We start from the raw sequence: 26,325 nt of genomic DNA, 5'->3' as shown, positions 1-26,325 counted from the left end.
GAACGCTGATATTCATAACTGGATAACAAACCGAAAGCCTCGTGTTGGGCTATCTGATCAATCTTGTCCCCCCCCATGCGTTTATGGAAAACCGTGATGTTCAAATGCAGCCCGGAGGCTCTTGCTTGATCAAATGATTAGCAAGACTGCCTGCCGCCTACCGCAGCAAAATCACCTCAGCCGGAGAGAAGATGAAGTTTGTAAAGAAAATGTGTGATGAGTGCGGAACGCTTTCATGGCTTGTTTTCTTTGGCTGCCACTTTGGCCAGCACCTCAGCTGGCCGCTCAAACTGTTGACGGTCCGTCCGCACAGCGATGGCTGCAAATGAAACAAGGAGAACGGCCGAGGCTCCGCGCACAAAGGTTGGACAAAATCATCCTGTCGCTTTGATCAAACTGACACACCATACATAACGGGGATCGGAAAAAAAAAACAAAAAAAAACCCACACACACGGCGAGTGATGCAGTCGCCATAGCGACGCCGGACCACAGACAGCTGATCATCATTACAAGAATGTAAGAAAAAGTCTGGCGGGGATGGAAACGTCGGTGAAAGGTTAGGTAGATAATAAAAGCAGCAACTGGTGGAGATTTGATGATAACACCATCTAGTGATCTGCACGCTGATGATATGAGATCAGTGCGAGGGAGAGGAAGAAGAAGCGCGAGGGGAGGGGAGGGGAGGGGAGGGGAGGCGGCGTTGGTTGGCCAGTCACGCGGCTAAAGAGATTATTGTGAGTCGGGGTTCAAACAGTTAGCGCAGTTCATCATTGTTGTGCCGAGAGCCGCCCCGAGCTACTCTGGCTCCAGCGTTCCTTTTCACACAATTGGTTGGCTCTGCGCTTGATTCATCCATCTCCTTGGATCCATCCCTCTCTGCCTCAGGTGACATTGGCAACTTGAAGGGATATTAATGGCATTTCTTTGAGAAGATGCGGCACAATGGATGTGCACAAATGCTAAATTAGCGTCAAACAAGTCAATGCTCAAATACGAGGCCATTTGTACGCCGCTAAATGGTAACAAATCTCAGCTGAGAAACGCATGCAACAATATCTTTGATAAACTTTCTTAACTGTGACGCTCCCCCCCCCCCCCCCACCGCTGGTCTGAGCCGTCAGAAGCCCGACGCTTGGGCTTGAAAGGCGTCATTAAGCCGCCTTTCCTCGCGTCTGCCCTAATTGACACCTTGATCATCCCGCACGAGATGACGGCAGCCCAAAACCCCGCCCGCCTGCCTGCCTCCCTTGCCAGGTGCTTCCTCGGGATCTCATTTAAAGAGATGTTGAAAATAAACTCTCGAGTTATTTCAGTTGGAGGGGAAGAAGAAGGAGGAAAAAAAAAAACAGATTTCCCACTCGTTATTGCGGCGGATTTATCTAGCTGCCAATCACTCGCTCTTGTTAGCGATTCAGCAGTGTGAGGAGGAAAAACGTGCTGAAGATAATGACAGTGATTGCGTGCTCCTCTGTGATCATCGCCATCAAAACAGCAGCTGCAGAGATGCCAAAGAAAAGGGGAAGGTACAAATGCAGCACGGGAAAGTCATCCTTGCATGGTGTCAAAAGGATATTAGCTCCATTTTACGCCCAGTCATCAAACCAACTGTCCACGTGTGTTGACAAAAACTTCTGTCCAATTTGCCATCTGTCTAGTATACGTGCATCACATTTTCAAATGATTCTTGCAATCTTTCTCTTTGCTGCACGCTGTTAAGGACCCTAAAATGGTTGCTGCTTGAAGCCAAGACCATTGGCTTCCTTGCGTCTTTTCAGGCGTGGCTTCCTGAGATGGCGGCGCTAGATAGGCCTCCCAAATGTCACGGTGGGAAGTCAAAGCGGCCGCAGTTAAGCCTTAGCGTCCCGGCGGATTGCCTACAAGCGGCCCGACGCGCTGCCTGCCCGACACGCTGCCTGCCTGCCTGCCTGCCTGCCTGGCTGGCGGGCCGGCCCTGCAGGTGCTTTCAACAACTGGGTCACTGGCGAAGAGCTCTCGGTGTGTTTGCGTGCCAAACAGCAGGCGTTTCATTTAGAACGCAGTCGTGGAACCCAGCCAGCCAGCGCCAAACAAGGTTGGCTGGCGTCAAAGTAGCAAGCTGCCAACTCAACTACGCCAAAGTACGACCGCATTGGTCATGAATTTCGTTTCAGGGTGTCCTTGGAGAGCCCTCGGCATGACAAACACAATGGAAAAGCATCTCTAATCTAAGTGTTGAAGAGGATGCGTGAAAAAGGGCGCAAAATTGAGAAGGAAGTCGGCCATTTTGGCTGGAAACAAACATTTTGGAGCAATTTCGCCATCCACACCAAACGGGTTGCACGTCGATCGTAAGGAGGTGCGCGAGAAAGTCTCAAAGACGCATGAGACACAAGTCAGCCATTTTGATTGCAAGCAGCCATTTTGGGCCACTTCCTACACGATGACAAAGGGTGATTATGCCCGATGAGCAGCAATTTGACAGATGGGCTGCCACGACATAAGATTGCTTCTTGGACGCCGTCTCGTGTTTTGGACGGCTCACCGTGACAAATTGTGGCGCGAGGATACGTTCGTCATAGTTTGCAGCTTTCAGTGAGCGATTGCGGGAGGGAGCTTTTCTTCCAAATAACCATCCCCAGTAGGGTTTCTCACTAAAAATGTTGCCTTAAGCAATAACAATGATAAAGCACTCATGCTCCCCAAAACACAGCCCTAAAAAGAAAGAAAACAACCCAAAAATCATCGTCTGCTACTTTTCCCCTAAAAAGGCTGTTTTGCTGCGAGACAATCCAGCCGTGGCTCATTATTTCCATTTTTGTCTGCGTGGGTGTGTGTGCGGAAAACACCAAAACAACATCTTAATTCGCCTCGAGCTGAATTATCCTGGCAAATTAAAAAGTGACGGCGTTACTCTTCATCTCTTTATCACCGGCATCCTCCCGCCGCGTAGATTTACGGCCGCATTAGCGTGACGCTAACGCCACGTGCTAGCTCATCGTTCATGGTGATAGATTGCTTACTTGCTGCCGGGAGTGGACAAAGAAAGTGAAATAAGAACGGTGGCGATCATTTTACTTGACTTTCGAAAGGCAGCTGGGAGAACGGAAAAACCTTTGGGTTACTTCTTTCGTACAACTGTTTTCTTTGTAACATTCCTAGTTTGTATTCATTTCAAACTTCCTTTGAAATGCAATTGAATAAGAATAAAGTGCTATTGTCAGAAAAATGTGTCGGATTTTGCAATAACGTCAATATCACATACAATATGACGATCCAAAATCTAAGAAAAAAACGCAACTATTATGAGAAAATAATTTGAATTTGACTGGAAAAAAAAATGTCACAACTTCATCTGGCTTTCGGTGGCTTCAGGCCCAGAGGGATAAAACATTTCTTTAAAATCAGACGACGAGCCGACGCAATCGCCTGAAGCCTTTTCTTTGTGGAGGAAACGAAGACGGGATTTGGTGCTTTTCGGGCCACCGGGGAGGCGTGAGGGGATTAAAGTCACAGCAGAGCGCTAATAACAAGTGACAAGGGGGGGGGGGGGGGGAAATGAGAAAGTGGAGTTAGCGAGACGGCAACGCGGGCCAGATGGCGCGCCATCATCGCCGCCAGCAAACAATCTTCGCAAAAACAGCAAACGAATGAGATCGATGACGATGTCGTTTATAGTACACCGACATACATGTCGGAAGCCGTCAGCTAACAACGCTAACGTTGAGGATATCGAAGAAGTCCAATCGATCAAATGTTTTTTGTTCAAATATAGAAACTTTTTATTTTGTTTCTTTTGTTTTTACAATTTCAGCAAAAATATCATACAACTCCAGTTTCATTGTACACTTTGTTAAATATCTAAATAAACTTTTTTTAAACCACTTTTTTGCAACATCAGTAGAAAATCATCAAGATGTTGTATTAACCACCGTACAAAGTGTACAGTTGGCGACACACACATTGGTCACATGACAAACGCACGCAAAACATTTGTTTCTTTGCTGAATTGTTTCGGTCGCACATTAACCAGGGAGGAGAACTAAATGATTGAGATGCCTGCAAATTTGCATATTAACTTTACCAAGATTTTTGGGCAGAACGACGTTTTTGGGGAAAATAAGAACAGGCCAAATTAGTTACTTGGAGGAAAAACAAAAAGCCTCTTATGCGTGGCGTCATTTCACCACTTTTGCCACGCTTGTTTATTTGGGAGAAACTGCATTTCAGACGGCCTCGGTAGCGCCCCTTGGAGGGTTGGGAAAACATTACAAATGCAAGTTTGATCAACGGACACAAAATGAAGTCGGAATGTTTAGTATACCAGGACTCGAGAAAGTCTCAAGGACCCATCCCCAAAACTGAACGTTGAACTAATGTTTGTGCCTTTTCTCCCCTGTATGGTCAGAAGCCAGTAGTTTTAGTGAAATACCATGCTCCACTGCCTTTTTTTTTTTTTTTCCTTTCAGGTTAAAAGGAAAGCATCCGTTCTATCTTCTGTTGTTTGCTGCTAATATTTTGTGGGTCTTGAAAGATAAGTGCTCTCAAACAGCTGCCAAGAGCGAGCGCCGCTTGGAAATCGTCTGGCAGCGAACGCACGCGGGAACTCGTGGAGCAATGTGCAAAATGCAAAAGTCACTGGCATGTGGAACTGATTCAACAAGGCCACATACTAAGCTTCCCAAACTTGTTTGTCAGAATTCCACTTTTCTCCAGATTGACTTTGGACCAAGAAATGAGCAGAACTTTACCTCACGATTGGAAAAGGAACATTGTGACGCACAACACTCGGTTCAATCTGGGAGGCGGTGCTTTCACTGTTCCTCGGTCAAATCATTTTCGCTGTCGCACTCTGACCGCACGCGCGTGCGTACACATCTAAAATGTTCAGCAAGGCACTAAGATTTCATTCAAGTGTATCACAAGTGCATCAAAGTCGCCCTTCCTCCCGCTCCCGCCCATGTTGCCCCATGCCACCTGCCAATCACACGACAAGCGGGGCGGGGCGGGGCGGGGCAGGGACGACCCCACGCTCATCCGCCTGTGACGAGGGACATGAGAGCGTCAAGAAATGAAAAAATAAAAATAGGAAAGCCATGGCAAGGGGGGTGAAGGATGAAGGTGGGGTGCTTCTGCTCGGCGAAGCCGCCCACTCCTCGTCAGGACGAGATAAGGAACTCGGCGGTGAAGAAAAAGGCAGGAAAAATAAGGCGAGGGCAGGAGTAGGAATGCGTCGCAAAATCCCATCAACCAAAGTCGGGGCCCACCCCAGGACGGCAGCAGCGGACGGTACCAGCTAGGCGGTGTTCAATGTGCGGCGGCGGCGGCGCCGCCACGGTTGAAGCGCTCCAGCACGGTGCCGTTGGTCTTCTCAAAGAGCCAACGCTGGCTGGGCGAGGACGGGTTACACGTGTTCATGTAGAGACGGTGCTCGGCCGCGTCGCTGTCCACGCAGCTGTTGCTCACCGGGTGGTACAAGCTCTTATCCTGCCGGGCGACACTCCTATGAGCCAATGGGTGACGGGGGTGGGGGCGGGGCTTCTTCCTACGTACCTTGCGGTAGCGCCAGAGCTGGTTTCCTTTCATGCCGTGACAGTCGTACAGCGTGACGGGGCTGCTGTGGGAGACGGCGTCAAAGCACACCTTCTTGGTGTGCATGGGGTCGCCCACGCGGATGTCCTCGCGCCAACCAAGCGTGAAGACCTGCCAGGAGCGAGGGATGCGCTAAATTGTGCTGGGGTCACGACCTCTGAATGCATAGATATGTTTTTTTTTTTTTTTTTTAATCACGCTACACTCAAATATCGGTGAGTTGTTCATCATGAGCCCTTGAGACTTTCTTTTTGTCCACCTAATTTCACGTTTTCCATGGATTGACTTTTGCCTCCTCCATTGAGCAGTTTTTGGACAATAGCCAACAAAGTCCTCCCTGCGATTTGCGTCACTCCTGGCCGAACAGAGACGTGGCGCCGTGACATCGATTAAACAACAAAGAGTCGGTCGGTCGGTCGGCGCTTGAAAGCAATTTGAGCGTCAGCTAAGCTGCCGTCCGTTTTGGGCGGCGGCGGAAACAAAAGCAGACGCGCAATCTATTAGGCTCCTTCTCTCAACTGGAATGACACATCTGCAAACAAACACGCTCCCGCGGGAGCGTGTCAACTTAATCACGCTCAAAGCCAAAGCGTGCATGTGTGTTTGGATGTGGAAACGCAATTTCCCGAGGGACAAATGTAGTGCATCAACAATGGGAAAGCGTATCAACAATTCAAGTGTGTCTATCTCAAAGTAATATGCGACTTGTCCAAGTCATTCAACTTGCGATGGCGGCTAATTTGAGCGTCACGCAACTTGCCTGTTTCATGGCTTAAGTCTTTGTTCAACTTTTACTGAGCCAGTTGAAATGATCATTCTTTTTTTTTCCTCAAACAATCAATCACTTGTTTTTATGCTCGCTTTCTACTCGTTTGTTTTGGAGCGAGCGAATTTGGAGCATCAAGTTTTTGTCACCATTTTCAGAGTGAAAAATGGGTTGACATTTTGGTCCAAAAGCTTCTCGAAGCAGTTACAGAACAATTGACTTGAAGTGCAACATTGGCTTTAACATTTTTCCCATTTGTGCTGCCATTTTGTTTGGGTTAACTTTGGCTTTTCGCTCGCTCACTCACTCGCTCGCTCGCTCACTCACCTGCCCGTGGCTCCAGCTGAACTCCTCCCGGAGCTTTCCGCAGTTTTCCAGGCGGATGGGGCTTCCCGACACAAAGTGCTTGGTCTCCATACACATGCCGCTAGCCTGGTTCCGTATCTGCCAAGATAGGGACGGCGTGGTACCAAATGTCCGAGAAGGGCTTCAACGGCAACCAAATTGGCTTACCTCGCCCCAGGCGGCGGCGGGAGGCTCCACGGGCGGGTAGTGCTCGGGCAGATCCCAGGCCACCTGGCTCATGAACCACTTGAAGTTCTTGCAGCCCAGGCGTCTCCTCAGCTCCTTCTGCGCCGTCATGTCGCCGGCGGACAGGTGGCGGTACTCGGGCTGCCGCCGGTAGATGTACTCGGCGTACTCGTCCATCCACACCTCGGCCACGCGCTTCAGGTTCTGCGAGAAGAGCGCCGCTGCCGCTGTGAGCCTGCCTATTGGACTGTCGGCTAGAGACCGAGTACATCAGCGATAGAAAATGAGCCAGACTCACCCTGGCCAGGCTGACCCCTCCGGGCACCTTGTAGGGGACGTACTTCCTGTAGATGTGTCCCACCCTGGAGCACGGGATGTCCTCCATGCGACCGCCGCACATCCAGACCTGAGCGTGGTAACAACTGGCCGTCAGTCGCTGGCGGCTCACTCTTTGTCATTTGCTGCTAGTGTGGAAATCTGCGCCTATTGCTTTCTGATAGACTTTGCAACTAGCCCGTCGCTCATTTTTCCGGCTTGGTTCAAAGAGGAAACCGAGTCCATTTGACGCTTCAATTCGTAATCCTAAGAAAGGCGGCAAACATTTGCTCTTGCGCCGCGTCATCCGTCCCGTCGCATCAGCCTCCCCCCAAGGGGTGGATGGGGGGGGGGTGATTAAGTGAGACGACAAAAGCGAGGCACTCGTTCAAAGTGCAATTCGATTACGCAGCCGGCTCGCTCGACTGACTGGGAGAGCGACGGCGCGGCTTCTTAGCATGCTGACCGAGTTAAACGGAATAATTCACGTTGAAACGGCAAACAAACGCTCAATCTAATAATAAGGTGCCGTGAGCGTGATTGATGTCAAGTCGCTTGGCTTCCATTCTAACAAGAGCCGAACGGAGAACACTGGCGGGAAAACCTGCTTTAAGACCTTGGACGTGATTGCGCATGACCCACGTGGGCGGGCCGCGCTATCTTCCATCCATCATTTGCTTTTGGAGAATTTGAGGTGTGCTGCTGTTTACCTTGAAGGAGATCTCGTACTGCTCTCCTCCCCAGATCTCCAGACCCGTGTCGTAGCCCCCCAGCTCCCAGAACCACTTGCGATCAATGGCGAACAGGCCTCCTGCCATTACCGGAGACCTAAATCCCCCCAAAAAATAAAATAAATGGAGCACATCCGTTAGCGTCTTGCGCTAGCTGCCGCCTGTTATTGGGACCAAGCCATGTGAAAGACATCAGCATATCGACAGGCCGGTATCAAGTGTCATCACACTTGAAGGGGGAACGAGATTTGACTCAATGGCCCGTGAATATTCCGAGATTTAATTAGGAACGGCCGACTCGATGCTTTCTATTTCTGGTCCTTTGACATTGAGGTAGGGGCTTGATGGATTCGCCCCCCCCCCCCCCCCCCCCCTTTCATGCGTCAATGTCAATCACAATGAAAATGAAAATCTTTGCGACTCCGATTGGATTTGCACCGATGAAGGTCATCTCGCCAGGCGAGGTGAGACAACTAATTCCAAGAAATGACGATTGATTCCAACTGCTGTGCAACTTTTGGGTTTCCCGTACCGGTTTCAAAGCACAGTAATGACATCATGGCCACACCATGGCGGCCGGTGGGTGTCATTTAAAGGAGTGAAAAACTACAACTGGTTGATGAAGCACGTTTGAAGCTTCATTTTCCCATCACTGCTAACACACACTTTGGCGAGTTCTCTCCCGAAAGTTTCAGGAAGCGCTACTCACTCAAAGGGCTCGCTGGGGTCGTCCTTCTGCAAGCGGGCGGGGATGGGGATGCGCTTGTAGTACATTTCCCAGTCAAAGGCGCCGCGCATGGCGTCGCCCGCTTGCATCTCGTAGCCAAAGTTGTCGTGGTCGATCACGTCGATCATCGGGCACACGATGGTCTTCCGGTCCTGGGCGATCCGGTCTGAGAAGCAAGGTGTATTTTTAAGGATGTGCGACTTTTTGGGTTTGTTTCTTTCTTTCTTCCCCGAAGCAAGGTGTATTTTTAAGGATGTGCGACTTTTTGGGTTTGTTTTGTTTCCTCCCTCACCGAGTAGCGGAGGCAACCAGTTGACGTTAGCCTCGCAATGAGAATCCAGGAAGGTGATGACCTCGCCTTTGGCAGCGGCGGCACCCAGCAGACGGGTCCGGATCAGACCTTCCCTCTTCTCGCTCCTCAAGATGCGTACTTTGGGCAGGCGGACCATGTACTCATCCAGCGGCCCCTTCAGGTGCACTGTGAGAAATGTTTGGAAATCATGAGCGCAATGCCCATTCAACAAAATGATCACCAGACTTAACATGACTACTGTTAAAAAAGAAATAAAACATTGTTTCAGTATTGAAAGCAGCATTTGGGTGACTTCAATCTTTAACAGCACCTTACTACACTGTGAGAAAAGATTAAAAAAAAAAAAAAAGAAGTTAACTATCATCATTAAATAAGACATCTGGCAGCGCCACCTGCTCCAAACGTAAAATATTCCCTTTTGGCCTTTCTTATCATAACTCACTCACAAACTTCTTTGCACAAACTTTTCTGCAATCTGCCGATTTTTGGCTTTTTTACTGCTGTCGTTGGGCTATAGGGAGACTGAAAAGCATCCAAGTGGAAGACAAAAAAAAAAAAAAAAAGAAAAGATGCATGCATAAACATTGCTGGCACAGGAGCAAGGCTTGCAATGCTCAGTATTCAGCAACAGACTGCTTGATCAGAAACGTATTTGCTACGTGGCTAACGGAGGCCAGGGGCATTGGAGGAAGCCGACGCTTTTATTATTTGAGGTGTCACAAATAAAACAAACAAATCAAATAAAAAAAACTGAAAAAGGTGCAACGTCTTCCACAATTCACTTGTAGACGCAGGTTCCCATTTTTGTCGCGGCGTTCGACAAGCATCAATCAAGCACAAAATGGCCTCTAAGTGCCAGGCTTTCCTCCTCTGTGTCGCCTTCATGCAAATCAATTCCCCCTCCTCCCTCCCTGGCTTGCTGCAAATAAATCTTCACGTCTGGAGGTCGTGATTCATTCCACACCGTCGTTTTGACGAGGCGAAACAAACAAACTGCCCGCCCGCCCGCTCTGTCTTTTTTAGTGCTAATTTAATAAAGGGGGCATGTACAAGCGCCCCCAAACAAGCCTAGTCTTGTAAAATCGCGGGCCAAAGCAAGTCACGGAACGGTGGAGGACGCCTGCCGTTGGTTGGTCTTTTTCCTATCCTTTTCGGACCTAGCATGGAATAGCTCACCACCCGTGTTCTGTCCTGTCCTGTCCTATTTGCTATCCATCACGTCAGATGGTCTGCCAGGCCCTGTGCTTTCTTGTTTACTACCTGCCTTCATCTACTAATCCTGACAGGACGCAGCACTGCCTCCCCTACACACACACACACACACACACACACACACACACACACAAACAAACAAACAAACAAACATCAGACTTGAAGTGCTGTTTAAATCTTGAGACCAAAACGAGTGCATGTTTTTGTTTCAAACCTGTCTGAAAATCTCCTTTCAATTGTTGGGGTTATTTGCACATTCCGAGCCCTCATTAATAAAATATTAGCCTGGTCGGTGTTCCTGCTTGATAGCAGTTCTTACAAATGGCCCGCTGTTAGTAAAGCCCCCACCACCCTCGCAACACATCTACTAATTGGATTCTGAATATCAGAGGACAGGGTGGAGGACAAGCAACGGTCCTTGCAAACCATTAAAGGAGAAACTCCCGCTGCTCGGATGACACGCAGGCTGGTTTCATCTGGGCACTGCTGCTCGGATGACACGCAGGCTGGTTTTATCTGGGCACTGACTCGACGGCGTCTCGTCTCGTCTCGCCTGGCTTGGCCTGGCCTGGCCTGGCCTCGCCTGGCTTGCTTCTTTGCGTTTGCTCATCTGGCTCGATGTCACTCGGCAGCGCCGGTCTCTCGGGAAGGCGTCGCTGATCCCGACGGACAGCGGGACCGGCCAAACCCAACAAAACCTTCAGCGACGTCTTCCGAGCCTTCTGGTGACTTGACCCATCTTCTCGTTTCTCCTTAGTGGCTTTCTAATAGCTTCTATCATTTCCCCAAAGCGATACGATTCGGTTTAATGTGGCACATTTTTACAGGGGCCCGTAAAATCAGACATAGCATGGACCAATCTGATGATTTGATGATGTCATTGCTCGCGCATGACCGCAGTGAGGCCGGTGACTTTTTGAAAAAGAATGGCAGCAGGAACAAACAAGCCTCTGCCACTTAATCCTAAGGGTCCTATTTGGGATTCTCTAGCCAACATCAGCCCCAAATGTCTAAGTTATGCCCTCAATATCATGGTATAATGGTGTCGGTTGTTGTGCTACCTTCCAAACAAAGCGCTCTGCCAAAAAAAAGCAAATGGCTCCTGAGAGCAGAGGGATAAGAAAAAAAGAAGGTCAGGCCATTAGTGGCAAGCCATTAGGAGATCCATTTGGGTTAAAGATCAGGCGGGCTGATTCTGGCATAACCCTGACAAGCCAGCCATCTGTCCGTCCGTCCGTCCGTTCCACGTTGACACGGCGAGGAAAGTTCACGGCGTCTCATTATTTATGGTTCATTTGCTGCGATGAATTGGGAGAGAGCTTGGACAATTGGCGAGGCTTGAAATCACGCTAATTGAGAGCGGGCACACACACGTCGGGAAAGGCATTAGTCTATATTGGGTGCCATAACCCAGTCCATGTGTGGACTCTCTTAAAGGCTCCTTTATGCAGGCCCTGAAACGCTGCCTTATTTTTCGGAGCCAACCTTCTGTCCTGTCCTCAACCTTGACACCTTCAATCAGCTGCATCTAGCGCTAATGCGTAATGGACGTCTTTTTATTGGCCTAACAACAGAGGAGGACCATTCCTTTCACTGGGCCATTCAATTAGCCTCCGTTTGCAGCGGAATCCGTTGCAAGCTGCAGCGGTTCCATGTCAAACTGCTGGATTAGTTCCCGCAAAGGCGCATGCATCACCAAAGAGCCCAGTTGCTAATTTATTCCTCCAAAATATGCCGCACATGCTGTACTGCGGGGTTTTTTGGGTTTTTTTTTTCTCTTCATAGGGTTGCCAAGCGGGGAGCATTTTGAAGCTGCTTTAAATAAAAAAAAAAAAAAATACCAAGGGAGAGTCTGTGATGATATAAGCCAGTCTGGAGGGAATTGGAAGATCCCCCCCCCCCACCCCCCGTCTTTGACTGCGACTTTCCCCCCACGCTTTACATGGACTCCACGCAGCTTTGCACATGTGCAGTCACGCCCGCCCTAACATGATGAAAGCGGCATTCTGATGAAGGGAGAGGACAATTTCAGGGTGTCGCCCGTGGATAAAGCGATGAGCGTCATCAATCTTCGACTATGCCCAGGTAAGAAAAAGAACCACAATTAAAATCTCGAGTTTAACTCCAACTCAAGGCCCCCAGATGTGGCCCGCCGTGTCATTTTCTATGGCCCGCCAAGACCAAAAAATGAAGAAAAAAAATGATAGAGTTGCACAAAACTATTTTCATCTTTTTTTGGAAACAGGAAAAAGTTTTCTCATAAAATGTCCGCCTGTATGCCTACAAAATGTCGACTATCCCGGTTAAGACGCAATCCCCCGCACAAGCGCTACGTCATTCTCGTAAAGCCGCGTGGTTATCTGCTTCAAATACGAGCCCAAGCCGACAGCAGGCGGGCGAGCGGGCGAGCGAGCGCTTTGACGCTCCATGTGGTTGTTTTCACAGTTTGGCTGTCTAACTGCCACCGGGGTCAGAATTCATCAACTCAGCCCTGCCGGGAGCAGGACAGATGGCGAGCAGAGGAATCCGCCCAGAGACGAGCCCATTAGCTCGGCTCACCTTGAAAGGATGCGAGGGGAGGCCAACGTGCCACCTCCAGCAGGCAGAGCGAAGCTCCAACAGGCTCCCTCCGCGGGCCGAGGAAATTCAATTAGCGGCTAATGAAGAGCGAACCCACCTCGTCATCTCCAGGCCGGAGCTCGTCATGGAGCCCGAAAGGCGGATTAGCGGGTCGCGCGCTTTTCAACCTCCCCGAGGTCAATTCACGCTCCTCCTCCGATGAGGAAGGCCGCCAAAGCTGCAGATTCGGAGAATTTGGATTCAACTGGCCCGCCTCCGGTGAGAGGATCCGCTGTAGGCCACGCCACACGCCCGGCACAATGGCGAGCATTTTTATATCCTGAGGTGCTGGCTGATAACGAGCAGATGTGAGATTCCTCGTCAGTCGGTCGTTACTTGAAAAAAATGAGCAGCGCCGGAGCTGAGCGAGTTTGTCGGAAACGCTTTGAGGTGACAGGTGGAGAATTCCGGCGTTTCACGTGCGTTCGACTGAGTCACGTGCGAGTGTGGGAGGGAGGGAGGGAGGGAGGGAGGGAGGGAGGGAGAGCGCGTGAGCGAAGAGGGCGAGAGGAGAACGATTGAAAATATTCATATCCACGGCGAGATATGATTCCTCGTTGACGTGGGCGGAAACGTTTGACTCAAACTTGCTTTTCTCATTGGCCCTACCTTTGTCGCTAAAGTCGTCCACCAGGATGACCTCGGCGATGAGCTCCGGAGGCGAGCGGTTGAGGACGCTGTGGACCGTCCGGAGCAGCGACGACCAGCCCTCGTTGTGGAAGGGGATGATGACGCTGGTGCTGGGCAGCTTCTCGCCGTACAGCTTCCGTTTACAGCTGAGGTGCAAACGTCAACATACATTTGCAATATGAGAAACAGCACCGTCACGGAAAGGTCGTTCCAGAGCGCCGCGTCAACGGCCATTTTCATTCCTCGCAACTCACTTCTAGTAAGGTCATGTTGGACCGAAGAAAAAACAGCAATACATATTTGAAAGTTACATGGCCCGCCCGAGAAGCTTAATGGCGTCATAATAAGCGCATCTAATGGCGCGAGTCAGCCCAGACGGGAATTATCTTGGGGGGGTGGGGTTGGGCTCTCATTTGTCTACTTCTACATCAATGTCTGAGAGCGAGGAAGGAAGGAAGGAAGGAAGGAAGGAAGGAAGGAAGGAAGGAAGGAAGGAAGGAAGGAAGGAAGGAAGGAAGGAAGGAAGGAAGGAAGGAAGGAAGGAAGGAAGGAAGGAAGGAAGGAAGGAAGGGATGGATGGATGGATGGATGCCTGTGGGAGGTCTGTGACGCCTCCCCATTAGACACCTTTCACTCCGCCGTCACACTCGAAACACACAGTCGAGAGCGGGAGAAGGAGATTACGGCCGCTCAAATGGATTTCAATTTCTCAGATCCGGCCACTGGAGATTATTGATCTGAATGGAAGGAAAGGCGCTCGTGTTTGATCCGGATGCTCACACAAGCACACGCACACCTTTCTCAAGTGACTGCTGGTTTTCAATGGTGCTCTGGAGACCCCCCAACCTCTGCAGTTGATGGCGTGCCAATCTTTGCCATAACCTGCCGCCGCCCGCAGTCCTGGCTGCCACTGACAAGCCTGTCGTTCCTCTGCGACGCCACCTCCATTCAACAAAACGCTAAGCCAGGAAATGGATTCTTTGGCAGTAAAAGTGTCCGTTTATTCCGAGGGTATGCTAAACAACTCGATGTATTGAAAAGATTTTGTGTTGCGGTCCATGAAACGACTGAGTGGTAAGTACACTAGCTGGGCATAGCGTAATTAGCGCGCAAGCTAGGCATTGGGCTAGCTTGCTAGATTCATAGCAATTTACGATCATTCTTTACGTAGCTTGGATAGCGGGGTATTTGGTTGCCACATATGCGGGCAAGGTAGCTCAATGGATCGTTAAAAAGTCCAGCAAGATGCTGCAGCTAGGAAGCGAGCTGCTATAGTTAGCTGGTTTTCGTTGGACGGGCTCCTGAATCGAGAAAGCTCGTTAGCCAGATACCTAGAGACTCGGCCGCAACTCACTTGGGATGACGAATGTCGGGGACGGAGCGATTGAGGGAGATCCTGTCACTGACGTAAATGTTGAAGCCGTTCTCCCTGTAGGCCTGGTCCACCCGGTCGGCCTCCGTCAGGGGGAAGGGCTTCCCCTGCTCGCCGTTCCCTGAATCAATCCAACGATAAGACGGCCATCCGCTGTCAATCTTTACAATGGGACATTACGGGAGCAAAGCCACCCACCGGATCTGGAGGCATCCCTTTTGATGGCTTGGTAGTCGTGCCAGTCTTTCCTCTGGAGAGCGGGTCGGCGCACCCGATTGTCCTTCTGCACTTTGTTAACACCCTGGAAAAGCAGCAATAATAACATCGAGTAAGATTTGGAACAAAAGGGAACACCACTTGAAGGAACCTATCGTTTATCATCTTGGATTGCGAGCCATTTGCATTATAATCCGTGGACGAACAACGGTCGATTAGATTCGTCGCTTGCTCAGTTGAAGAGAAAAAAAAACACACGACTATCGATTCGGTCTCGAGGGAAATGGCGCTACAGTCACGGCCCGAGCCGAGCCGAGCCGAGCCGAGCCTTCTTATTGTACTGTAAATACAGACAAGGCTGAGAATGAGATTTTTTTCTTCATAGCTAGGGCAGAGAAAACTTTCAGTTATACAACAGGCTTCTCTTGCCTGACAGTATTGGGTTTTTTTTTTTTTTCAAAGGAGCAGCAGTTGCAGCCTGCTCACTGCTCCACTGAGAGTTTACCCGCAGAAAAGTGTACTCTTCTATTTCACGCTCGGCAAAGCTCGTGAGGTGAATACCAATGCGGCGGTGGCGGCGGCGGCGGCAGCGAAGCGGGGATCTTATGTGTGCCGAGCACCTCGGCCACTTGACATGCAAAAGGGCGGCGGCACCCAGACGTGCTAAACGACGCGCACGTGCAGACGTGGTTTTGCACGCTGGCGTGCCGGATCACGGCATCGGCGCGGGAATAATTAGTGACAGGAAATGCCAATTAGCCCCGCGCTTTAAATCCAAACGGCGCAACCGGCAGGCATGAATTAGCATGAATTATCAAGCCAACTCGCGCTTCGTGCCAACGTGACACAGAATAACAAACTAGCGCCACACGCGCTGTAATATTGGTTTCTGTAAGCTGGAAGAGGTGGCTGCCATGCAGCATTTCAGGAGCACTTTGGGAAACACAAGTGGATTAAGGTGGGTTGGATTTTACATTGCAGGTTCAAGTGGCCCATTTAGATTGAACGTCTGCATATCTGAGATGTAGGATGGATGGATGGATTGATTGAGTTAGTTAGTTGGAGTCACCAATTACATTTAAAAACATTTTGGGGAGAAAACCTATCCAGGCCATCGCCAGGATTCAAAACCCAAAACCTCACAAGTGTACGTCAGATGTTCTTCTACCATGTTGGAAAACTCAAAATATTGTGATTTCTGTGACAGAAAAGTAGTCATTTCTGCAATTGAAATCCTTTTTGGCAGACCAACAATCAGCCCCAAAATGTCTTTCAATGCCGACCTTTTTTTTCCCCTGCCCTCTTTCACGCAGTGACAGCTCTGTCTGGGTCACCATGACACCCGAACATACGCACGCACGCACGCACGCGCACACGCACATCCACGCTCACACAGAAGCAGGAATTATCTGTTAATGTCGCTAGCGCGAGGGTGTGAGCCATTATTTGGCATCCTCTTACCGGCTCTCCCAAAAAAATAATCAAGAAATGACTCAGTTCATTTCACTTTGGTTTCGCCTCCATTGTTCAGAGGTGGACGCACTGGGCGAGTCACACGCAACCAACGACGAGACAGGCAAAGACATTCCGTCTGCGGGCGAGTCACACGCAACCAACGACGAGCCAGGCAAAGACACCCACTCCGCCTGTGACAATCTATTCGGAAGAATTCAAAAAAGTAGATGGGCTTTTTTGCGCTGGCCCCATTTTATGCTCCCGATTAAAATTTCAACGTTTCTCTGGGGGCTTTCGTAACTTGTTCCGTAAGAACCTTGAGAAAAGACGAGGGGAAAAAATTGCGTCGGCCCGAGGAACGTGGGCGGCGGCGGAACATAATCCGGACGGACAGTAAGTGAAGGCCAAAGTGGGAAAGCGTTGGAATCATCCGGAAGAACAGATGACAGTACGAGGAGGTTGTCCCTTTTCAAAATGGCTACACTTTGAAAGAAACCCTCAACAGGCGGCTTAAGCGTTTAACGACCAACTCCATCAATCACGAAAGCAAAGAACCAGATGCCATGGCAACTATTTGGAATGTGCCATCTTTCTCCATCGCCTGGAATCCATTCCAGCCTTCCTACAATTGCTTGAAATATTCTTCAACTGTGAGCAAAGCACACATGTCCAAGGTTGATCCAAATCTATTTTGGTGGTTCTTTTCATCCCATTCGGATGCAGCCGCCGCAGTACCGAATGCCTGCGCAAACACTGATTGACACGTGGCCTTTTGTCATCGGTTAAATGGCTCGCTAAAAGGCGGCATTAAATTTAATGAGGCGGGGATGGCGAGGGGAGGGAGGGAGGGAGGGAGGGAGGGAGGCACGCTCGGCACGCTCGGCACGCTCGGCACGCTCGGCCAGGTGTTTGGAGATAGCTGACAAAAAGCTTGGAATTTGCAGCTCCGGTTTGGCACGTCGCCGTCCGCTCGGTCGCTCATACCTCAAATGGACTTTACGGCGCTGCCGTGATGTCAGATTAGAAGAGTGGAGGGAATGTGATTTAATGCCAATCAATAACTGCTTTGGTCATGCAATCTAGACTGAAAAATGGAGATTCAACTTGAATGGCAAGGGGACAGGACAGGCAGCACTTCATCTCAACGGGCACAATACCAACTGAATCTGCAGTCATCCGGCCAACGCTCGCCCGCTTTGCTCTTTCTGACCTCAGCCGAAGGATTTTTAGATTAGGACGAGCCTCTCGGAAACGATGGCCGCCCAACCTCATTTCCACCCCGCTGCGGTCGGTCGGTCGGCCGGGCGGATTACAGCAGATTACGTTTGCAATTCAGCGGCGCAGGACGAGATTGGTGCCACCGCCGGAGGTTCAGACCGTCAGCAGATGTCGCGGGACATTATACGGCCATACGTGCCAAAGATGCACACTTTTTCATCACGACTAGCTCCAGGCTAACGTATTAGCGCGTGCATAAATATATCTACGATTATACAGTACGTATGCTCATTTCCAATTCTGTTATGATTTTTGTTTTTTAAGCAGACATGATTAGACTCACAGAAAGGTTCCAGAGTGGTCCTTCATATTTCAAGGTTGGATGCTCTGCTAATACCGCTGTCATCCATGAATGATCACCTAATGCACCGGCAAGGGAAGAAATACAACACATTTGTTTCTTTGCGCACTAAAAATTCATTTTATTGCCGGCGGCCCGTCACTCTGGTACATTCATTATGAGAAATGTTTGCCCCGGGTCTACAGCCTCGTAAATTACTCAAATGAAACAATGGCATTTGAGGCGGCGCCACAGCGGCCAGACAGGAAAATGCGCGATATTGGTGAAAAATTAGCAAGGAGTGGAAAAGTTCCACTGGCGGGTGGGTGGGTGGCGCGAGGTGGTCACCTTTGGCTTTCCTTGACCGACGACGCTCAAGGTGAGAAGAGGGAAAGCTCCCGTTCCGCCCAAACCCGCAGAGACGTAATTAACCGCCCGCCTGCCCGCCCGCCTGCCACGTTCCGGCTCGGTCGGCCTGTTCCTCGTCCTCCGCCTTTCAAATGCTCCGCAGACGTGTCCGTTTGCTCTTCCTGTCCTGGCTCATCACACAGAAAGAAAAAAGCGGCAACCTGCTCGGTCTAAAATTACACCTCCAAAAGCTTGACTTCTGGCTCCAAGCAAGGAGGACAGATCGACATTTAAGACCTTGATATTTTTCCATGGCTAACTTTCAAGAGCCGTTTGACAAATGGATTTTTTTTTTTTTTCCCTCTTCTTCATTCCATCTATGTTGGAGTTGAAAAACGCTACTGCTACTAAATTGCACTTGTCCGTTTTGCTTTGTCTCAGAAATTGCCGCATCAGAGTCACGGAAAGTCAATCGGGGATTTAGTCCCAAGGATATTGCCGGAACAGTACTCGCTCCAGAGAGCTGAACAATTTCAACATGGAATGGGTTGAGAAATGCGCAAGGGGGAGGAAATCCATCTTTCACTGCGCTCGGTCGGTCGGTCGGTCGGTCAAATGCACCTGCTCCCTCTCCACAATTCAATTCCACGCTGTGCCATTGCAGGTTAAAATACTTGCCGCCGCTACAAAAAGACCAATGTCTGGGACAGCTAGGAGCGGAAAGAAAACAAAAACAAACAACCATATACCATCTGAGGTGAAGGCCAAAGGGAAAAGAAATGGCATCAATAAAACATAGGGAAGGAAGAGTTGTGAAAACATCCACCGGCGTGGAGTGCTTTCTTCGCTTTTGACAGAGTTGGAGAAAAGCCAGCCAGGAGTTTTGTCTGTGGATCTAATCCAAAAGCGTCCCCGCAGGGACCCACTTCCACGGTCTCTTTGCCGTACGCGTCGAGGTTGGCCAAGCAGAGATTGAGGCATTGGGACCTCCCTGGAAGCGCACCCCCCCCCTCGCAGGCTCTCATCTCCCGTCACAAGTCATTATCCGCAGACGGATACTGGACAAAGGCCATGACAGATGGCCGCCTCCCGACTTTCAGCCTGCGGAGAATTGTACTCGTGCTAGCAAAAATTTTTAAAAAAAAAAGAGCTACTTTGGACACTTTTTATCTCCTTTGTAGCGTAGCATGTCCGTCGTGCCAAATAACTGGGAGTCGGTGCTTCCGTTAGCAGCTATGAATAGCAAAACCAAAGGCATTCCTACGCGATCGCTCAAATCAATTGGCGAAAAACAAAAGGTTGCCTGGTTTACTCGGAAGCTTCCGTAGCTACTTTCGGAGAAAAGAAGTACTTGTCAAAGACTTCCTTTGGATTTGATGCAAGGAAATAATAATACCACGTAGAGATGTCTTTTTGAAACGGTGACATTTTTGGTGGAGGGAGGTTCTCATACCTTCAGGATCTGAGACTAGCTTCAATGGCTATGGCTGGCGTGTTTGTAGCAAAGTGTCAAAGTATCCCAAAATGTCCTTTCCTGTCACAGTCAGGTCTGCAATGTACCTGTAAACGGGGGTTGACAGAATCCCACTTAAGCAACACCGCTTGGATTTGTTCAAAGCCAGCAAATCCCTTTCCGCTTTGACCACCAACAATCCATAGCGGAGACTTACTTTGGTGGGTCACCTGCTCAACTCGGGTAAAGCCAGCAATCATCCTCTCAGTGTCCCGAGACTTTCTTGTGCCTAAGCGGGACATTATCTCTTCGCCGCCGGCTTTGCGTGGGCCAAGCGGGAGCAAGAGGACAGATGCGGCGGCTTACATAATGATCCGTAAATGCCTCCGTGGTCCTAATCCTGCTAGCATCGTTTGGTGGAGCTTCCCCAGCCAGGACACGGATTCCCGGCCGGGGATTGCGAGTCAAACAAAATCAATGCGGGATGTGGCTTAACAGCGACATTCCATGCTTGTTAACAATTGGGCCACGGGATTGGATGAGAGAAGAACAAAAGGTCTGGACACTGTTTACCAAGTCTGTTCCCTGGCTCGCTCCCGGCTTGTTGTAAACGTACACGTTAGCTGCCGCCAGGGGCGACGCGACCAATCGGCGAGATCCGTGAACAACCAGGCAACAAACGGGACTGACTCATCAGGCTGGAGATATAGATAAGGAGCCGTAAACGACGGGACGGTTCTACACTCTTGAAAGTGCCACCCGACGGATAAAAGTGTAGCCGCTCGACATTTCTCGTGGAGATGAGCTGAGGTGAGGTGAGCTGAGCTGAGCTGAGCTGAGGTGTGTCCCTCCCCTCGTTTACAGAAACATTTTCTGAGACAGGTGTCGAATGAAAGATTGACTGGATTTTACAGACGGACGGACGGACGGACGGCTCGGCATGCGACAATTGTGTCGACTTTTCATTTCATTTCATTTCACATTTCTGGCTCGTGCTGAGACGACATTGAAGCCTGGCAACATTGTTGTCTCCATTTCTGCAGCTGTGCTAGCATTCATTCTTTCGAGCTAGGTGTCATTCACCTTCGCCCACACAGCCTGCGTTTTGCTGCATAGTTTGACATGAATTCCAATGAAGGCCTGTGAAAGTGCGGCGGCGGCACAACACAAAAGGAGAAGATGCATGCGCGTCGACGGGTACTGATCAAGCCCGGTTAAGTTCATCCGCCGGTGTTGTCGCGAGCGGCTGGGCCACGGTTTAGCGGGTCCGGCAAGACATTTCTGCTAGGTCAACCTTCACAACAGCCTTGACCACAAAAAGCAGAGCACAGTTTAGACTCTTCCTCGGAAAGCAGCCGTGAGCCAAAAGTAACAGCTCCCTCCCAAAAATACGATACCATTGACGTCTACAATGTTTTGTCGCGGGCTGCATTGTTGTCTTCGGCGGGCCACTTGCAATAAGACGCGTGGAGTCGATCCACAATTGGTCTTGGCGGGCCGCCGAAAATGATGCCCCCCCCCGGCCGGGCCCTGCGTTTGACACCCACGCTTTAGGCTTTCTAAAGTTTCTTTGTAAACTGAACGTGTAAATTAGCGTGAAACTTTCAATCAGACTAAGCGGTCGCCGCCACTGGCAACAGCGGCGCAGCGACGATCGAAGTTCCGGCTTTCCGAGAAGGCCCTTTGTTGTACGAAAGTGACCTTCGGCTAGTTAAACAGCCGCACCTGCCTTATCACCTTTCGGCTAGTTAAACAGCCACACCTGCCCTATCACCTTGACTGCTGAGTCTCAAGACATTCGCCGAAAGACACTCGACAACTGCCAAATGAAAAGCCATCCAAAATGGTGACGAATTGCAAAGATTTTGCTTTCCGTGGAGTCAGTCGCCCAGGGAAGCTTTGGTCAATCATCCAACGATGCTTTCATGGGGACAGTAGCCAGGGTCAGATAAGAATGAGTCCAACGTTCATGCCTGAAACTTGCACCTGTCTGGCAAATGCAGCCAGAGCGCTCGCTCGCTCGCTCGCTCGCTCGTATCCACGCTCCTAGTTACTTTTTTCTTTGCGTGCCGTCAAATAGATGAGTCACCTTTGTGTCGGTCGTGGGCTGTCAAGGACTCAACTCCATTTTATTAATCGAGCGAGCGAGCGAGCGAGCGCTTTAAATCCAACAGCAGCTGCTGTACATGAATACAAATGGAACAACATCCCAAGAAAGTCAGCAAAAGAGGCTCATGCCAAGGACTAAAAAGGCTGGAAGGCGGCTTTCAAACACCAACTAGCGTTGGGGGATGACTTGAATCATCTAAAAGGTGAACAAATCTTCTGCGGTAATTAAAAGGCTGACTTTTTGCTTTGCTGCACCTGTCCCTCCCTCGCCCGGCCGGCCGGGTTTGGCTGCTCTGGGCCACAGCGCGCGGGCGACCCACCTGATTGGCATACTGAGCAGCTTCTGCGCTCGCTCGCTCGCTCACCAGCCAACGTGCCGCCCGCCCGCCAGCCCGCCCGCCGCCTTGTGCGCGCCAGGACCTGGGGGAAGGAAAGCGCTCTCTCTCCAACAAGGTCAGCCTGTGAACAAACACCTCGTTTACCTGCTGGTGCTTGCCTTTCCCTCCTGAGGTGTTTTATCAGAACGGCCGGTAGCGCCGCTTGCCTTGGCAAATGACTTTCATGCTCTCCGTCTCGCCGCTTTCTTGGGGCTTAACACTTTCCAGATGCAATCTATGCACAGCGATGCCCGATAGCCAGCGCACGCTCGGACGTGATGAAGTACAAATCCAGTTGCTTCAACTTGGAGTGCGCCAAACGGCTCTTAGCTAGCGGTGCTAGCCTCGCGTCCCATTATTAGCTGACATAACTTACTTTACCGGAGATGACGTACGCCAGGTCTGCTTCGCAGTACAATCAATCCGCTTCTTCTTTTTTTTTTCTTCCGGGAAATAATTGCCGACTCTTTGCAACATTTTCACTCAAAATGGAAGAATTTCCAAAACAGGGAGACGTCAAAAATTGAACCGCCATATAAATTCACTACAGTTCGAGTCAAGTGGATATTTCTTTGCCTGTGCTAACTAGTATGCTACTTGGGCAATTATGCTAGCTAATAGGTTCGACGAAGAACGTAACTTCCACTCTCGGCACAATTTGAATGTTGACATCCGCGCAGCCGCGTAAAAGTGCGAAAGAAACTTGAAAGCGCCGCGAGTGCATTTGATTCGTTGAGTCACTTCAATTAATTTCGCATTTGAATTCGGCTGATGCCGGCTGATGCCGGCGTCAGCTTGCGAGACTGGCAAAGCAAAAAAACCCTAACCCTCCACCGAAAAGGTCACAGAGAGATGACGTTGCTTTATTTCCGTTTGTGTTGTTCACAAAGAGACCCGGAAATCTGCTAACACAAGCTGCAGAGTATTTATAGTCTGTACGTGTTTTTTTGATTACCAGCGGGAACTTAATTAGCTTCCTTTATCTCAAAGAGGAGCGCTGCAGACATTGTGCACACAAAGAGTATCAAAAAGTAACAGTGTGGCTTGGAATTGCGACTACCAAAAAAACACAAACAACTATCAAGGAGTTCCCAAACTCGAGCCGCACAATTTGCCTTTTTTGTTTTCGTGCAAATCCCAAAATGGCTCACAGGTCAATTGTTGTTCTTGCACTCACTCATGATGCACTCTGCATCACGTTTTTGCCATTTTTCTCTTTTGATAATCTGTCCTCTCTGCTTTCACGCCTTCAACTCTGCTCGGCGAAAAACCAACTTTCACATCCACTATCGTAATCCGCGCTTAATGGTTTAAATCCTTCTCTGAGACTTTTCTCTAATTGCTCCTCACCTCACAGGATTAAAAACGACGAGCCGCCGCGAGTCCTTTAATTGCCGACCGACGCCGTGTCGAGAAAATTCACTCAGGGTTTGTCGGCGCTCGTTTTCAAGACGTCATCTTTCACGCTCGCTCGCTCGCTCGGGTCCATCGTGTTTTGTGAGGATATTTGCCGCGGGTGGAAATTGCCAAACCCACCTAAGCGCATCGAAGGTACGGATGTCCGAGTGCGGCGGAAGCTCGCAAGCTCCCCGCGGCGGTGACAAACGTGCGGCCAACGGCTCGGCAATGAAGCCTTTGCCCGCCGTCACTCTTTGCCAACTTCCCTTTTACATCTTCCCCGACCAGACGACGACCCGATGGCAACCGCCCGACGCAAAATAGCGCCCGACCGAGAAGGTTATCCGCGCCTCTTCCGGTCTCTCTGCGTTTGACGAGCAGTCAGTCGGCGGCGCTTACGTGTTTGCGTATCCTCCCAACGGCTGACTTATGAAATGACTCGGAAGCTCGACGGCCGTTATCGCGCTGTTTGCTAATACGTAACGGGCTCTCTGCGCCGTTAATCCCATTCATTACGTGGCTTGTCAGGCGAGATATCAAATCCAGACAAGTCAACTCCGCAGGCGCGCCGAATCAGAAGGCCGTTTCGCAAATGAGCTGCTGTTCAAATGCGTCACGCTTGGAATTACAGTTGATCCACATTTTCTTATGAAAAACTGGCTTCGAAACGTCCTTCTGGTCGGGCCACCATGCGACGCGACACACACACACACACACACACATGCGCATTCCATGAAAGCCTCTATTCAGCACATTTGGGCCCGTCTGAATAAGAGGAAGCGCCATTGTCGGGTTGCCAGGGTTCATTTCGGGGGAGGGAGCACAGGGAACATTTAACCCGAACAAACATTTGTTTTATGCAGAGTGCATCCCAGAAAGCATCAAATGAACAGATCATTCATGAAAATGAAAAAAAAACGCTTGCCAGGTACAGTCGAGGCATTTGCTCCAAATATTGGACTTTTACTTCAGAGCTCGGGGGTCGAATCCCGCCACTGTCGATCGGCGTCGGTCGGAACGCCAGATTTGACCCGAGTGGGGTCGCCATGACGACGACAAGCCCACGATGCGGAGGAATGTCGAGGTTGCGGTCAGAGACGGACGCTGCGACGGTGTAACTTAGTAACAGGAAGTAGCAGGTCCAATTCAATGTAGAATTCATTTGATTGTGATGCTACACTTTAACGCACTGTTAACCGGCCAATGAAAAAGACTTTCAACACGCATGCCATTTTGCTTTGTAGCATAGGTCGAGAGGCGGGGAGCGTACAGTTGGTTCTTCATCGGTCATTACGTGATTGCTTTTTTGGATCCTGCAGTCAGATGCGATCCTATTGAAACAGCATCAAGGTGTCCCCGCCCGCACTCTCTGATGACATTTCTCTATGATATTCTTTATCACTCACCACCATTGTATAAAGAAGGCCAGCCAGCCAGCCAGCCAGCCAGCCAGCCAGCCAGAGTTTCAATAAAGTTTCAATCAACTCCTTACACTCTTGTCAATAGCGTCAATGAAAGTTGTTTTCACTTGTTCACCGTCGTGGATTTTCTTTCTTTTTGGTGCCCTTGCCTGGGGGATCATGACATGTTGGGGTCGTGGCAAAGCTAGCACCGCTCAGAGCCGATGCTGCGATCAACTGTCAAGCTGTGAACGCACCACCGGCGGCGGCGGCGGCGGTGGCAACTTCCTCAAGTCTCACGTTTACTCGCTCTGGGGTGGCGGGCGACGTGGATCCGGGACACATCCTGGTCGCTTGGGCCACCGCGCTGACACACACGACCATTAGAAAAAGGCCAAGGTCGCTCGCTCGCTCGCTCACAGCGGGTGCAAATGCAAGCAAGCGAAAATAGCTACCAACGTGCAAAACTAACAGTGCAAGTCCACCCGAGACCTTCGCAAATGGCTACCTACCTACCTACCTTCCCACCTTCCGACCTACCTACCTACCTATCAAACTAACACTGGCTGGCCATAGATCCGCGCGCGTTACCACAACACTTCCGCCTGCCTCACCTGAAGCTGCGGTCCGTCCGCCGCTGCCGGTGCCACTGCCGCGTCTGGCGGGTTGTCGAACACCCGATCCCGGTACAAGGACCACAGGCCGACGTTGGGGAGGAAGAGGAAAGCCGCGATGAGAAGCCCGGCGAACTGCAGCAGCCTTTTCTCCCTCCGCCTCATCTCTTCGGGAGGGGAAAAGGAAGCGTAGGAGGAAGCGGCGCTGGGGAATCAAGATGAGCCTCCCCCGGGAGTGCACGCTCGTTTCGGTGTATCCGACCGCAGGGACTTCCTATCTAACTGACAGCGGGACGGAAGGAGTCAGTCAGCCCGGAGCTGCGACGCCGAATGGGCGCCGACTGTCTGCCGCTAGAGGGCGGGGAAAGCCACCCACCCCTTGGAGGAGGGGGTTTGGGGGGGGGGGGGGTAGTAATATTACATTTAGAAAATATTTCTTTATTTTATTTTTTAAGTTGATATAACCGACGAGTCAAAACATCGGTATAAAAAGAAATAAAACATTCTAAAACTACATGGAAATAAATCCGCCATTTGTTGCGTTCAAATGCACCTTGGAAATAAAGCCTTCAAGCAAGAATCGCTCATATCTGCCAAATCATTTTCAATGA

At 50.2% G+C, this 26,325-nt stretch overlaps 3 protein-coding genes across 5 annotated transcripts in view; 1 reads left to right on the top strand and 2 right to left on the bottom strand.

The window, feature by feature from the left end:
• Nucleotides 1–3,733: 3,733 nt before the first annotated feature.
• galnt10 (polypeptide N-acetylgalactosaminyltransferase 10) lies at nucleotides 3,734–26,065 on the bottom strand. 3 transcript variants are annotated; one of them, XM_068653284.1, is made up of 13 exons: nucleotides 18,364–19,338; nucleotides 18,019–18,095; nucleotides 14,985–15,087; nucleotides 14,769–14,907; nucleotides 13,394–13,560; nucleotides 8,933–9,118; nucleotides 8,623–8,806; nucleotides 7,893–8,010; nucleotides 7,166–7,273; nucleotides 6,850–7,071; nucleotides 6,664–6,780; nucleotides 5,532–5,681; nucleotides 3,734–5,465 (listed from the first exon to the last, which is right to left on the bottom strand). In XM_068653284.1, the coding sequence occupies exons 2-13, from the start codon at nucleotides 18,079–18,081 to the stop codon at nucleotides 5,286–5,288; spliced, it is 1,737 nt and encodes a 578-aa protein (XP_068509385.1). In that variant the 5' UTR covers nucleotides 18,082–18,095; nucleotides 18,364–19,338; the 3' UTR covers nucleotides 3,734–5,285. The 3 variants fall into 3 exon arrangements, with proteins under 3 accessions (XP_068509385.1, XP_049598039.1, XP_049598040.1); XM_049742082.2 differs by lacking the exons at nucleotides 18,019–18,095; nucleotides 18,364–19,338 and adding an exon at nucleotides 25,715–26,065; XM_049742083.2 differs by having other exon boundaries at nucleotides 18,019–19,338.
• mrpl22 (mitochondrial ribosomal protein L22) overlaps nucleotides 9,522–26,325 on the top strand; it is a 76,548-nt gene continuing 59,744 nt past the window's right edge. The window contains exon 1 of the mRNA XM_049742100.1: nucleotides 9,522–9,526. The gene's annotated coding sequence lies outside the window, so the exon portion shown is untranslated. The remainder of the gene's footprint in view (nucleotides 9,527–26,325) is intronic.
• Nucleotides 14,984–26,325, bottom strand: part of LOC125981966 (polypeptide N-acetylgalactosaminyltransferase 10-like) — a 52,914-nt gene continuing 41,572 nt past the window's right edge. Inside the window, exon 20 of the transcript XR_011088271.1 lies at nucleotides 14,984–15,087. The gene's annotated coding sequence lies outside the window, so the exon portion shown is untranslated. The remainder of the gene's footprint in view (nucleotides 15,088–26,325) is intronic.

Source organism: Syngnathus scovelli, chromosome 15 (genome assembly GCF_024217435.2).
Source record: "Syngnathus scovelli strain Florida chromosome 15, RoL_Ssco_1.2, whole genome shotgun sequence".
Lineage (NCBI taxonomy): Eukaryota > Metazoa > Chordata > Actinopteri > Syngnathiformes > Syngnathidae > Syngnathus > Syngnathus scovelli.
The sequence above is the reverse complement of the archived record's forward strand: the minus strand, read 5'-3'. Positions and strand labels throughout refer to the sequence as shown.

Excerpts from the sequence above, each read along its gene's own strand:
- galnt10 (XM_049742082.2), bottom strand. The coding sequence starts at position 25,879 with ATGAGGCGGAGGGAGAAAAGGCTGCTGCAGTTCGCCGGGCTTCTCATC. Across the intron at positions 8,011-8,622 it reads GACCCCAGCGAGCCCTTTGA|GTCTCCGGTAATGGCAGGAG; the intron begins GTGAGTAGCGCT and ends GGGGGGATTTAG. Across the intron at positions 5,682-6,663 it reads TCAGCTGGAGCCACGGGCAG|GTCTTCACGCTTGGTTGGCG; the intron begins GTGAGTGAGCGA and ends CGCTCCTGGCAG.